At 40.7% G+C, this 14,687-nt stretch overlaps 2 protein-coding genes across 3 annotated transcripts; one reads left to right on the forward strand and one right to left on the reverse strand.

The window, feature by feature from the left end:
• Positions 1–1,240: 1,240 nt before the first annotated feature.
• mpi (mannose phosphate isomerase) lies at positions 1,241–5,737 on the reverse strand. 2 transcript variants are annotated; one of them, XM_079742611.1, is made up of 8 exons: positions 5,263–5,737; positions 4,793–4,920; positions 4,158–4,358; positions 3,794–3,935; positions 3,507–3,686; positions 3,151–3,324; positions 2,100–2,308; positions 1,241–1,871 (listed from the first exon to the last, which is right to left on the reverse strand). In XM_079742611.1, exons 1-8 carry the CDS (start codon positions 5,276–5,278, stop codon positions 1,653–1,655), a joined length of 1,269 nt encoding a protein of 422 aa, XP_079598737.1. In that variant the 5' UTR covers positions 5,279–5,737; the 3' UTR covers positions 1,241–1,652. The 2 variants fall into 2 exon arrangements, with proteins under 2 accessions (XP_079598737.1, XP_079598738.1); XM_079742612.1 differs by having other exon boundaries at positions 5,612–5,725.
• A 115-nt stretch (positions 5,738–5,852) lies between these two features.
• Positions 5,853–14,687, forward strand: scamp2 (secretory carrier membrane protein 2). The gene is made up of 9 exons (XM_079743851.1): positions 5,853–6,003; positions 7,815–7,892; positions 8,041–8,124; positions 8,604–8,715; positions 9,673–9,801; positions 10,769–10,928; positions 11,045–11,146; positions 12,349–12,466; positions 12,895–14,687. The coding sequence occupies exons 1-9, from the start codon at positions 5,947–5,949 to the stop codon at positions 13,042–13,044; spliced, it is 990 nt and encodes a 329-aa protein (XP_079599977.1). The 5' UTR covers positions 5,853–5,946; the 3' UTR covers positions 13,045–14,687.

Consider the following 14,687-nt stretch of genomic DNA (forward strand, 5'->3'; position numbering starts at 1 on the left):
TAACCGGCCCATATTTTAAATTGATGACTCATTAACTGTGTACATTATATATGCTACATCCTTTTTATAAAAAAATAAAGTATATCATTTTTGGTTCATATGCTTCCTTGCATACTCCATCTACATTAGCATAGTGTTCTCCAGTAGTTTAAACTTTGAAGTAAACATCCACACATCCATAGAAAGTGCTATGGTAAAACAGAAGAAAAAAAAGTAATATGGTTGGGCTAGTAGGAAGGTATATGCAAAATAAATGACAAACTCTACAGTAAAAATTAAATAGGTATTGATTGGGGATGGAGTGAGATAGTCAGAATGTTTCCCTGAACTGGGCCATAGAATGACAGACTTGGATAGACAGGAATAGTCTTTACCATAGATCTTTACCCATATTAGTAGACATCAACAGTAGCCTTTATTGAAAATATTTGCTGCCTCGACGGCTCCCTCAACTGCTTCGTTGCCACCTTCAACTGTGCTCTCAACTGCTCCGACGGCACCCTCCACTCTACCCTCAACAGCTTTGACGGCACCCTCAACTGTTCCGACGGCACCCTCCACTCTACCCTCAACAGCTTTGACGGCACCCTCAACTGCTCCGACGGCACCCTTGACTGCTTCAACTGTGCCCTCAACTGCTTCGATGGCACCCTCAACTGTACCCTCGACTGCACCCTCATCTGTACCCTCAACTGCCTCCACTGTACCCTCAACTGCTTCGACGGCACCCTCAACTACTTCAACGGCACCCTCAACTGCCTCACCTACAACTGCACCCACCATCTTACACCAGCCATCTCCACACTCTCATGGAGAGATCTCCTCCATGGCAACATGTATCATTCATTATATGAAAAACTTTCAATAACCTGGATTTTCAACCACACCACCCTGTGTAGTTTGTTTGGAGGTGCCCAGTAAAAGTCTCCTAGGTGAAGTGTGGCATTCAGCTAGGTGGCATGTAGAATGGTTATTTCTACAATCTTAAGGGTTTGATGGATGATTCGCATAGGACAGAACCAGGTGGAAAAATTGTTATGGACATTATGAAATAGCGCAAACTCCAGGTCCAATCTTTTCTAAGGAAGAAGGTGTGTTGATTTTGAGAAGATTGTTTCAGTGTTGGTTAGGAGGTTTAGTTTGTGGTTAATGGTGGCTCCTTGATATTTATATGCCTCCACCTTCTCAATGTTCTGGCCTTGGACAACTAGACCATTAGAAATCAATCACGAACACCATATATTCTTGACCACGAATATTAACTTTTCATTTATTAGAACTTTAATACATTTTATTTGGTTTCTTGGATAGGATTGGAACACACCAGGGTAGGTTTTTATCTTAAGCAGATGTAACTGGATTAGAATCCTTCAGTATGTGGTATAAATATAATCACAACTTAAAAAAATGCAGGAAAAGTATTCCTTTAATTGCATATCTACTACCATTATTGGCAGAATAAATAGAAGTTTGCCGCTGTAGCTATAGACAAGAAGGTTAGTGGCTCAAAACTTTGGCCATATGCCAGTTAATAAATAAAATCAAAATCAATCCATAATTAACCCAAATAAACATTTGTTTGTTTGGAAGTAATATTTGATATATTAAAATCTGACATTCCTCAATAGATAAAAGGTAACACAATCTAGCAACTACAGCAGGCAACAGGCTCGGAACATGGTCATTCCCAATTGGGCAGTAACAAGAAGGGAGACAGCCTCGTTGGCTGAGATGAAGAGGACTGTACCCCGCCTCAGTGTGATGTCAGAGAGGGCAGCTGCAGACGTGGCTATTGCGTCACCTTCGACAACCAATAGGATTCCTGCACTGTCCAAAGCAGCCACTGTGTATTGTTTTACTGAGGCTGGCACCTGAGGTGGAGGGGAGAAAAATATATGAAACAAGAATATGTTGTAAGAAAATAGATTGGCAAATAAGGGATAACGGCAATAGCAATATAGCACTTTGGTCACTTGGAAGTCAATTTGTGATATCGTAATATATACAGTATAGATGATACATTTTTCAGATAAGCAACTCTGCAAAGGTGCCATGGCTTCCCTGAGTCGCGATGACTTCCACAAGGAGCAATTCATTACCTGTATCCTCATGACAGTGAAGTCTGGCACAGGGGGATCATAGATGGACACGAAGGGGTCGGAGGAATCCTGGACAGGTGGAAATAACTTGGAGCTCGCTGGAGCCGGGGTGTAGTTCAACATGTCGCACAGAGTATTCACGTCGATGTACTTTGGAGTCAATCCAGCGCGCACAGTGTTATCCGAGCAGGCCATGCACTCAATACAGTCTAGGGAGAGGGCAGGAGAGAGAGACATATTGGCTCTGTATTGTTCACATATCTTAAAGTCAAGTTGACCCAGCTGCTATGAAAAGGGTTACACAATCAGATATATTAAATGGGTTCAATGAAGAGCACTGAAGGAAGTAAAAATAAAATAAAATATATACATACATAGAATATGTGCAAAATCATATGGATAAAATAAGAATAGTCCATAATTCATTATACTGGATACTGCTGAGGGATGAGGATGACTGGACTCCCAACTCAAATTCAATAGACACATTAACAAAACCGGCAAGACTGTCCGGACAAACTTGAACTGTTTCAGAATGATAAGGCATCACATACCTGTTAAGGCAGCTTTACAGCTTTTTCATGCTATGATTTTCTCTCACTTATCCTATTGTGTAAATGTTTGGGGCCAAGCCTCCCGGACAACAGTCAAACCCATCATATCATTATACAAACAGGCACTGAAAATAATGGAAGAAACCAACAATGTGGCAACACTGTTTAATTGTACAGAAATACAATCTGTTGAAAGAGTTGACAGCTTCAGTAAGTTTTTTTTTTCTTGAACTGACTTTTAAATGCGCAAATAATCAAGCTCCCGCCGTACTTTGTCCTTTAGTTACAAAAACAAATACAAGGAGAGTGGCCACAAGGGGAGCTGTGGGTGGCAACTGCGTGGCAGAGGGGCGCAAAACAACTTTCAGCCAGTCACTGTGATGACTGTGATAATTGTGTATCTAATAATGTGCGCTGCAATGTCCCTGACAGATTAACTAATGATAATAATAATGAAAGAAATAAGATCGACCATTAGTCCAGGAGACACCACTGACCTCCGTACAGGTATGCATGGGGTTCGTTGGCCCCCAGGAACATGGCCTGGCTGGGCTCCAGGACCACATAGTTGAGAAAGTAGATTGAGAAGCAACCGATATCTCCTGGGTACTGGGAGTGGAGCCGTAGCAGCAGAGCTCCATTACACTCAGAAGTGTCTTTCCCTGCTGCAGCTGAAAATGGAAAGATAAAATATCAGTCAGCCCAAACAGGCAGATTGGGAAGTAAACAAAGGAAGTTGTATTAAACAATTTCACAAAAAACGTTCCAAAAAAGCTCCAACTCTGAAAAAGTTGGCAAACATTTCCAAAACCACAAAGTTCCACATGGAGAGACAAAATCATTGTGTCCTTACCTTCTCCTGTGACTCTCTTCATTAGCATGTTGAGTTGATCTACAAACACTTGTAGATCACAGTTCATCATTCTGGTGAAGCATTTCTTCAGAGCCTGCCTTGTGTGTACTGCACCTCCCGTAACGCACCGCAGCTCTTCTGCTGCCTCGTCGCCCACTACTGCATTGAACTCTGGGACAGCTGCCATCCACATTTACTTATTTTAACAGCAAATAACTTCTTATTACACACTATCAAACAATGAGGGGGTCCATGGTCAATATCTAAAACCCATAGGTCAGCCTCACATTTGAGAAAGCCAAGGATCTCCTCCACTGGTCTGAAGCCACAAAGGCCCTGGAAGTGAGTGAGAGCAATGGCCATCTCCGGCTTGTGGTTGTCATCGGGGTAGTGCTCTGGAAACTGAGCATGAAGACGCGCAGCCAACTCCTGCCCGGGTTGCCAAGAGAACGATACAAAGATGCACAGAGGACAGAAACTAGTGACCACTCACACAATTAATGTATTGCAAATTGTACATGTTTTATGGCTGATTGTTTAGTAGCATGAGACCATCAGTCACAAAATCTTCAATGCAACACCATATAGTGTGTGTGTCTACTTAAATGACACACGTTCCAATTTAGTGTGTGTTTATGTGTTTGTGTTTACCCTGTTGGGATGGGCTTGAATAGATAAGGCTGTGTTGACCGACAGCACTTTAAAGAGGAAGGGCAGCTGGCCTTGGAAGGTGTCTTTGACTTTGGATCCCAGGCAGCCTGGGAACTGAGCAATCCACTGGCCCAGGGTGGTCTCGCCTGTACGGTTGTCTTTGATCTTAGCATCGGCTTTAGGGTGGGCCCCCATCCACAGCTAGAGGACAGATCACAGATTACGTTAAAAATGAATCAAGAAAACTTCCAGTCTTCCAGTCAGTTTATTTTTTTCCAAGCATGCATTTCCAGTGAATCATAATAAGAAAGGTAAAGGAACAAAGTGAGGAATAAAGAAAACACATTATGGCACATTTATGTTTATCACTAGATGACTGGGACGTACAAGTTAGCCTACAGCAAAGAATACAAACTGAAAACTATAGATCAAGACTCTTTTTGTGGAAAGAAATTGTCTAATTTGTGCTCAAAACAATCATTTTCCTTTTTTATGTTGACCAATGAACAACTCCATTGTAGCGCAGTGTAACACCTTGCTCAACGTTTGAGATAAAATTAAATAAAAGTCAAACTGGCAGCTCATGTCTCAAGCCCCACACTAAACTAAAGCTGTAAGATTGACTTCCATCTCACCTCTGCATACGGTTTGTCCTCTTCAATGACAGCTAGCGGGTCTCCACCAAGTACCAGTTTAGCCACTTCACTATCCAGTCCCGCCTTCCCCCAGGCATAGTTTCGAACAGCACATGTTAATGTAAAAACTGGAAAGCAACAAATGAGACATTGGACATTCACATCGGGCTGCAAAAATATTCTGTTTTCTGCAGCCACAATACGACAAAACATTCCAAGGTCAAGTGACATCAAAGCAAAAGTCAGATTTCAGCAGTAAAGTGTCTTTGAAAGATAAACAAGCTGCGGTTCTAGCATCGCACTAAACTGCCATCACATATATAACTGCTCTTTCGGATACGCCCGCGTTCCATTAAGCATGCCAAAAGGATGCTATTTTTAGCTACCAAATCCTAAACGCATAACAAATAATTGTAAAGGTACCGCGAGGGATGTATTGATTGTGAATAATATATCAGAGAAACGTTTACCTCTTACTTCCTCCATGGCTGTCCTCAACAACGTTTGCTGTCAGCGGATTAATGACGTCATGATCCTCGCTTCTATTGGGCTTCACGGGTTTGAATAAATGTTCTATCTACAAATAACTCGTGTTGCATAATCAATAAACTATATGTGTTTTTTACGATGAAGTGCTGTTGATCGACGAAGATGCAGACGTTCATTTTTAAAGTGTTATTTTTTAGAAAGGGTGGTTTCGACCCTTTCGGTGTTTTTTTATGTAAATATTTAATTTAACTTTCTACGAATTGCACTTTTGCACAATTGATCAAAGAAGGATACAGGCAAACTGCATAAGAGAAAGTCATACGAGCAGACCTTTGAGTCGCGCTTGCTTGTCCCCGTTTTCCCAACATCCGTCATGTGTTTTTCAGCAAAAAATGATATGCAGACAATTAGAAATACAACTCTGAATATTCTGCCATATATTTGTATTTATTTGTACTATGTTTGGAGGGAAGTAATGTTTCCTTGATGTTCTTGTATGTGACGCAAGGGGACGTGCCCTGTGACACTACTACTGCAGATTACTCGTGACTGAATGCGCATGCGCTACCAACTCCGTTCGAGGAAGTGAAGGGGAGACGATTTCAGCACTAGTATTTTGTTTATTCCTTTTTTACAAACTGTAAATACAGCCTAAACACTTCAAAATGTCAGGCTTTGACAGCAACCCATTCGCAGATCCAGCAAACGACAACCCGTTCCAGGTAAGTCCATTCTTCTTACAGTTTTCTTTAAGTAACATTCAAGATGTTTGTGATTTATGAATTGTTTCAACGTCGCACGTCAGGAAACATGTTGGGTGGAACGATAAACTGTATGGGCGCAACACGGGGAGGTTTCTACGTGTGTACCTTTCACATTTGGCTAGACGTGGCATGATTGACAAACGTTCAGCCACTTGGTGGGCTCCGAAATGTTTCTAGGGCGGGCGTATTCATTTGCAGGAAGTTACAAGCTTCCCACATTGATTGTGTGGCGTTAACTATTCCATTTGAGTGTCAACTACAAAGCCATGTCCCAAATGGCGGAGCTTCTCTCAAAACAAGTATTGTCTTAATATCAATATGGCATGGTTGTATTGTTTACACCTTCCGTTGTTCTAATGTTCCAATCATACCAATCATACAGGAAGCTGTCCACTGTTTGTCAACAGGGTGGGAATCTTGCTAAATAAACACTTAACTGGATCTGAAATACCTAATCTAGACTACTGCAGTGCTAGTCAACTGTAACTCTGCCATCCAGTCCTTGGTGATTAAAGAAAAAGGCAGTGTGCTGTGACAACGCATGTGCACTCCAATGAGCCATTCGTTTGAATACAACCACCCCCCCCCCCCCCCCCCCAAAAAAAAAAAAACCGCTCCTCATCTGTCTAATGCAAAGCTTTTCAATTTAATACAATAGTTAGAGCTACACCAGTCACATCTAGATGATAACAAATGACACACATGCACAGAAACGGACAGAAAGAAAACCTTTTGGTCAGGATTTGGTTTATGCAAACAGTTTCTAGTTATCTGACTATTCATGCTATTTATAGTTGGAGATTATTTAAGTCACTTCTCATGGAACCAACATGTGAATTGTCATTGTCATTATTATCCATTGCAAGACTGACAACTTTCAAGGTGTTGAAGCAACCAGACAAATGACAAAAAAAAACAAGTTTTTTTGTAATTTGAGTGAAATATTGGGATGTGATTGCATCCATGGGAATCCAATGCAGATGTGTTGTTCCCTATCAGAAAATAATGCGATACAACTCTGCTTATTCACAAGTTTGATCCGCCCCAAAAATATAACTCCTTCCTGCTCAAAAGCCCTTTTCTATGATCTCTAGTCTTAAGTCAGATTTAGTGTTTCACGTTCCCCCTCCTCATATTAAAGCTGGCTAAATACAGTGCTTTATCGGACATTTACATTCCTATACTTTCTCATGAATTGGTCACAGACTTAAACCTAAACTTTTCTGTGTCATGTGAGGGGTAGGTAATGGTATTGAGTTAAATGTCCAATATAACCCTAATACAAATTCATAACGAAAAAATGGGGTCAAATACAAAATAACATCCATTTTAAATGATGCAAAAAGGACCATTTAGTTTGAGATGATACTAGAATATGTCATTATTTACCTCCATAGCCTCAATTACTTCTGTTATATCCTTTTTTTTTTATTGTGTCAACATTATGTCTTCTTGCCATAGCGTTATATTGTACTTGTATGGATTGTTTTAAAATAAGTGGTGCAGTCTTGAATATGTCTTCCTATTCAGAGATGTGCTGGAGGTCAATAGTTGGTTGGTTTCAATTTAACTCACTAATGTATCCTAAAAGCATGGCGTTACTCAGCTTAAAAATGTGAATGACTGGTGTGCCCAGCCACTCCTCTTATACAGGAAGTTGTGAGTGCAGTTGTTGCCTATTGAGCTTCAGATGGGACAAGTGTTTGTCCCATCTGGCAAAATCTTTGAATTAATACTTTCTAATCGAGTGCTATGGTATTGTGTTGCAGGATCCATCGGTCACCCAGGTTACCAACTCGACCATGGAGTCTGTGGACCAGTTCAACCCCTTCCCTGCTCATCCCACAGTAGGTTATCTGAAATGCCTTATGTAAACTGCACTGTGGCATTGCTTCGGAACTGGACATGAGATATTTTTTCACCATTGAACCATCTGCACGGTGTATTTTATCACAGTGGTTCTCAATATGACTATTGGTTCCTTTTTATTCCTAGGAAGGTACGTCTGCTACCACCCCAGCCTCCACCTCTCCGTACCAGCCTGCAGTGCTGCAGCCTTCCACAGAGCCCAGCCCTCAGGTGAGCCTTGTGACCCTGCTCCCAGCTCCCATCCATCAAACTCCACCAATCATTACATTGATTTGAAGCACAAGAAGTGTCAAGCGACTTAGTGGTGTTTTTGGTGGTTTGTATTTTAGGTGCCACGGTAACAGTATTGTTTGGAAATTGTACACGTGTAGCAGTTTTTCCTTTAATATGCTTTTACTTGTTTTTAAGTGAACTGTACATTTTTGCCTTGTCATGAATATTGCTTTAAACTCCAACCCCTTTTTCAACATAAGACGATTATCCTGTCTAATTATTATCCTATTATTTGTATTTTTTACCAATTGCCTCAAGCAAGCTTATACGGTATAGTTTTCCCTGTTTTGTCTATCCTTTTTCCGTATTCCTTACAGTACAAGGAGTCTCGAATACTTCTAGCTAGCTGTATGCTAGACGGTCAGTAACCCAGCCACTCACTCTGTGGTGACCCCCCCCCTCCCTCAACCTTGCAGGCGACGGTGGCTGTAGCCCAGACCAACCTGCTGAGGCAGCAAGAGGAGTTGGAGAGAAAAGCTGCTGAACTGGACCGCAGGGAGCAGGAGCTGCAGAGCAGGGGCCCAACAGGTCACTATTAAAAGCGCAGGCCGACCCTAGTAATAGAAAGAGTTGCATCACAGTGATACACTGTGCTTGGGTTTAAGCAGAAACAAAGTTCCGCTTGATGTATGACTTGAAGATGTATTCAAGTCAAGTTGCCTCTTTGTAACACACCGGCGTAAAGGGCAGTAATGGTTATGATTAGACTAACTTCCACCGCAGGTAATGACATGCGCCTATACTTATTAATATCTGTATAAAACATTGAATTAACTGGTTTGGGTATATTACATCTTCACAAAAAATATTCTACTGTTTAGTTTAGTTTATTTCGATCACACATAGATGCACAACATTACATACATAAGTAAAAGACACAAAAAAACAAAGTTGTCATCTTGATTTCTACATAGACATTTCTTTCCAAAAGTATTGATCGAAGAGGTGTAGGCTGAAGCCTTGGCTTATTGCACCCACCTTTTTTACGTTATGTATTATTTATTCATTTTTCGTTGGTCCCTCAGGATCTTATATTATTATTTATATTATTGATAGTTATTGGAATTATTATTGCTATTATTAATTCCTTTATATTTTATACATATTACATGCAAAGTTATGACACAAAACAAAATAATTCCACAATTCATATTCAGTGCCATTCAGGCCTCACTTTTATACTTGTTAAGCATCTTCTTTTTCAGTATTTCTTTTTAGTCTTTGTACCGTTTTACACATTTTAATTTCTTCTGCACTTATTCCTGCACTTCATGGATGTCACCAGCTTTTAACTTAAGTCAGTTAGATGTCTAATAAACCACCGCCACAAGAGGTTGCTACTAGTGCTGGCTTTTAACCCTGCTTCGTCAATGAAGTCCCTCTGCATACAACGAGAAACAGAGAAAATGTAATGAAAGGTGACTGTTGAGTCTATCAGGTTAGATTAGTAGGTTCTCTATAACCCAGTTTTCTCTGTATAAACAGGCAAGGAGAACAACTGGCCTCCTCTCCCGCGAAGCTTTCCCATCAAACCTTGCTTCTACCAGGACTTCTCGGAGGACATCCCAGAGGAGCACCGCAGGGTCTGCAAGATGATCTACTACCTGTGGATGTGTGAGTACAAAGAGATGGCAATGGGAGGGCCTTCTGTAGCCTATTGTTGACTGAATACCATCATCAGCGCAAGGCTTATTGGAATTCGGTTTGTGTATTAGTATCCACTCAGTTAAATGCATTGACAATGTTAATGTGACATTACTCCATCGACGATCACCACCCAACCCATGTTTGCCTGTAGGTCAGTGTAGATATTCCATCTCCTGTTTGAAATCTTTTATTTAGCCACCATGTACTCCCACAAATCAGACTTTTGCAAAAATCTAAAGTGTGATGGGAAGACCGCTGAATGTGAAAAAACAAGTTTCTTCACGTTTCACATCCCCTCAATTCCTCAATCTCATGAAAAATAGTGTTAGTCTTAGTACAGACTAAGATTCTACTTAAGCCATAGGGTTTAGTTATATAGTTGAATGGAGACTACATTATTTCAGGCATCAACTGCATGCTTACCGTTTCGGGATCAGGGTTGATTGTGTAATAGTCAGGGGGTATTTCAACAGGATATTTGGTGGTATGGAGACAGAAAGATTGATGTGGGTAACGAAGAGGACTGTAAACCACATGACACATGAACTATATGACCATGAAAAGTCAAGGGTCGAATAAATCCCTTTACACAATTACCTTAGAAACACCCCTTTGCCAGGGCTGTTTACAGGTACAAATGTAAAAGATCACAACTTAACGTGTGATCATCAATACTCTGTTGTGGGTATTCGCATCTGCTCGGAAAGTGATTTCAAAAGCCCACTGACTCCATACCATACTATAAATTGAATAAAATACATGCACCTGAACCTGGGAAATGTGTTTCGCGTGTATGTTTTGCTTATAGTAATCTAGACGAAGATCCTATTGGCATTGGTCTTTAGCAGTGGCATTATTTCATCATCATTATAATTGACGTCAACAACTCTCTTGTTTTCCCATCCACAATCCCACCCCCTCCCTTCTCCCACAGTCAACTGTGTCACCCTCTTCCTCAACCTTCTCGCCTGCCTGGCTCTCTTCACCACGCAACTGTCTGCTGGTACAAGCTTTGGCCTCTCCATCCTCTGGCTGATCCTCTTTGCACCCTGCTCCTTCCTCTGCTGGTACCGACCAGTGTACAAGGCCTTCAAGTGAGTGTCCAATCCCAGCAGCGTTGACGTTTGCCATCACTCCAGAGAAGCCCCCTAACCCTTATTTAACAGTTGGTTTCCATGTAGATAATAACAATAATGTTTGTTATTTTCAGATCCGACAGCTCCTTCAGCTTCTTCTTCTTCTTCATGATATTTTTCCTCCAAGTGGTGATATTCATCATCCAAGCAGTCGGCATCCCCGGTTGGGGCAATAGGTGAGTCCAATCTCGACTGTGTTTTGGACTGCTCTAAAAAACAGAATGTTAGTCCCACCCATCAATATCTACCTTAAAAATATACCAAACATGCTTTTGCAACATACATTTTCCAATCAAATACTGAGAGTCATGGCTTCTGATAATAACAAATAGATGTGCTACCAAACCTTTGAACAAGGCACTTTTTGTCTATCTGGCGTCAGATGGTAAAGGCCAAAATGTGTATTTTGAAATATTGTTGTTTATGCACGTTGGCTGGCCTTTTAAGCTGCTCTCGTCTCTGCTCTCCCTCCACTGCCTCTTGGTATCTCTTCTGACAGAGAACTTCCATCCTGCAGCCTCTAGCCTGCTGTCTGTCTCTTTGTCCTGGTAACTTCTTTGTAAGTCTCTGCTTCCATCGTCTACTGACTTTGCTAAAATTCCCTTCCTCTAGTAGTCGTCAATTAATTATTTTCAAAAATACTTATTGCGACATATTCAATCCAAATGCCAGTAATGCAATAAAGCGGCCATCATAAGGCCTTATTTACCATATTGATCCTAGAAATATGTGGTGTCATCTTATGTTTGGGCTCTAGACTTTTGAATGTCAACCTAGATTCAAAACAACAGATGGCGCCAAATATCTGTAAAAAGACTGTTTCCCTTTTGACTAAAGTGAGCCCCTGTCACTCACAACTAGCCAAAAACAGTCATTCAAATATTTTATATAAAAACGTAATTTGATCCAGCTATTTTTCCAAAAAAGGGGGCTCGTCTCATAAACAGGGTTGTCTTGTGTTCGGTTCAAAAGGCTAATTTAGGCAAGGGCTGCAGCTACCATTGTTTTCCTTATGTAAACTTTGGTAGAACAAATTTGAAAACTCATCCTATTTTATGAAAATAATACCTTTTACAGCACCTGCAACTCAAGCTGTAAATATTTACCTTCTGTTGTTCACCAAGCATGCTTCCCTTGTTGCTTATTAAATCAAGCTTGCCTGTCTGTCTAACTAACAGCCGCACTTTGGCTCCCATGATGTATCGAATAGATCTATCCGCCGGACATAGAAAAGGCACTTTTTGTAGTGTACATACTCAAAGCTATAGCTGTACCTTGGGGTAAATATACTTAGGGATAGTTGTGTAGTTACTATAGTATTGCCTCACGATTGTAAGCTTGTTTTTGACCACATCTACAACTGCCCCTTCGTCCTCAGCGGCTGGATTAACGCCTTCTCCGGCATCGGCCAAAACCCTGCGGTCGGGGCCATTATGATGGTGGTGGCCACCTTCTTCACCGTCTGTGCTGTTCTGTCTGTTGTCCTCCTCAAGATGGTGAGTTTTTCTACGCGTCTGGTTGAATCGATACAGTCCACTCATTCTCGTCTAAAGGGTTGGAAAGAAAATCAATACATTTTACTTGCACTTGACATGCACTGTGTTTTGGCAAGATTTTTGGCCGGTACGATAGATAGGAAAAAGCAAAAAAAGGACCAATAAAAATTATTCAAGCATTCAGGTCAGAACATAATACCTCAATGTTAGTCTTCTGCAAAACGGTAGGCCCGATTTGATGTCTCTGTGGTGCTGTTCAGAGTAGTTACAACAAAGCTGAACCCGCGTAGTGGTCGGGGTACAAACTACACAGCAGACAGACGTATTTTACGTAAACCTTAACAATCGATAATGTTTTAAAAAATGGACACCAATGCAGGCTAGCAGGCTCTAAATGTTCAAATGTTTAAATGTTCAAAACCATACAGGTGCACGGCAATTACCGCCGCACAGGAGCCAGCTTCCAGAAGGCCCAGCAGGAGTTCTCCCAGGGCGTGTTCACCAACAAGTCCTTCCAGTCGGCCACTGCCGCGGCAGCCACCTCCGCCGCTCAGGGGGCTTTCCAGAGCGGCAACTAACACCAGAGGGGCTGCAGACAGGATAGGCACCGATGAAAATTTTCAACATTTTTTTTCCTATGAAGTTTATTTCCACTCCAATAATGCAGGTCGCAAGGGCACGGCTATTACTCTTGCAGCGACTCTTCATCTCAAACTTCAACTCATTGTGCACCATGCTGGTAGGAATTGATCTATTTTTTAAATTATACTTGGGTAAAGGAGTGCTCCTTTTTGTGGACTGTACAAATTGTGGGATACGCTAGTCAGCTTCTCTCCAACCGATCACTCATACCTCTCCCCTTTTGGCATTTTTCTTTTTTTAAATATTCATGTTCACGTTCACCCTCTCCCAAAAAGCCCATACAAGTATACAGTCTTTCTTTTGGCTTATTTTTATATTCAAGGAACATGGAAGACAATGTAATCCATAATGTGCACTTCAGGGTGAAACGCCGGGGGTGAAGTTAGCAGTTTGGTCTTTAATGTTTTGTTTGGTTGTGGCTTCTGTGTGCACTTTCTTAATTTCTCTTAAGCTTGTCTTGGCATTTGGCACTTTTCTGAGGCTTGTTTGTGTGGTTTAATGTGTGCCTGTGTTGGGTAAGAACATGGGTGACATAGGCAAAGCATTTGCCGGACTAGCTATGGACTTCTGTCAATTCTGTATTATAAAAAATAATGAAGCCTTTCTGTTCAGTTGTCAGTATCTTCTCCTGTGTAGTCCTGGTTAGCTTTTATCTTCTTAAAAATGTTGTCTTCCTTTTTAATGTCAACAAACAGAAATGGAGTAACAGGTTCAATCAAATGGTTTGCTATTGTAAAGATTGTATGTCACTTATGTCAAGTTGTCTTTCGCATTCTATGTGTGTAGACTTCAGGCTGTTAATAAACATTTAAGTACACAAAAGCTTTTGTGAAGCTTACAAGGGATGACCGCACATCTGAGTTGCTCAGATACTACATTGCATAAATCATAGCTAATTGCAGTTTGTCTGATTACATTTTCAACTTTGTTATGAATAAAAATGTGCCTAAAAACTTTTACCAGCTTGTTTACCTCTTAGAGGAACCAGCCCAGGGTGGGATAGAACAAATGGGTTGAATAAATAAATTGAAATGTAAAGCATGCGTTTCATTCTAAACCAGCTTCTTTAGGGGTGATCTTGTTCCATTTATGTTGATGAACCACTAATCTGTAATATATAAAGTGTGTTGTTTTTGGATCCGCCTGGGAAGAACTCAAAGCCACAGCATGGCAAATTTGTTTATGAAGTTTCTAATGAAAAGATAATGTATTTAAATTGCATGATTTGTTTCTTCTGAAGTGCAATTATGTAAATTATACCAGAACAAGGTGAAATGTCCTCTATTTCAGTCATTGCCTTATTTGGATCAATCATTTTATTATTTTTGCTCACATATAGTCCCCTAGAAACAATCAATTATTTGTGTACTGATGTGTGTATATATATATATACTTCATTCATTGAAACAGACTTGCCGTTTGTGTAATAGATGGAATTACTTCTTTGCTTTGGGATTAATGCCATTAAGGGTTAATTTGTCCAATCTGAAATGAATGACCTGAATTTATTTCAATGTTGAATATAACTGATAACTGATTACAAATAAAAGCTTTGACCAGAACGGTAAAGAGTATGAGT

Source organism: Pollachius pollachius (assembly GCF_949987615.1).
Source record: "Pollachius pollachius genome assembly, chromosome: 9".
Classification (NCBI taxonomy): domain Eukaryota; kingdom Metazoa; phylum Chordata; class Actinopteri; order Gadiformes; family Gadidae; genus Pollachius; species Pollachius pollachius.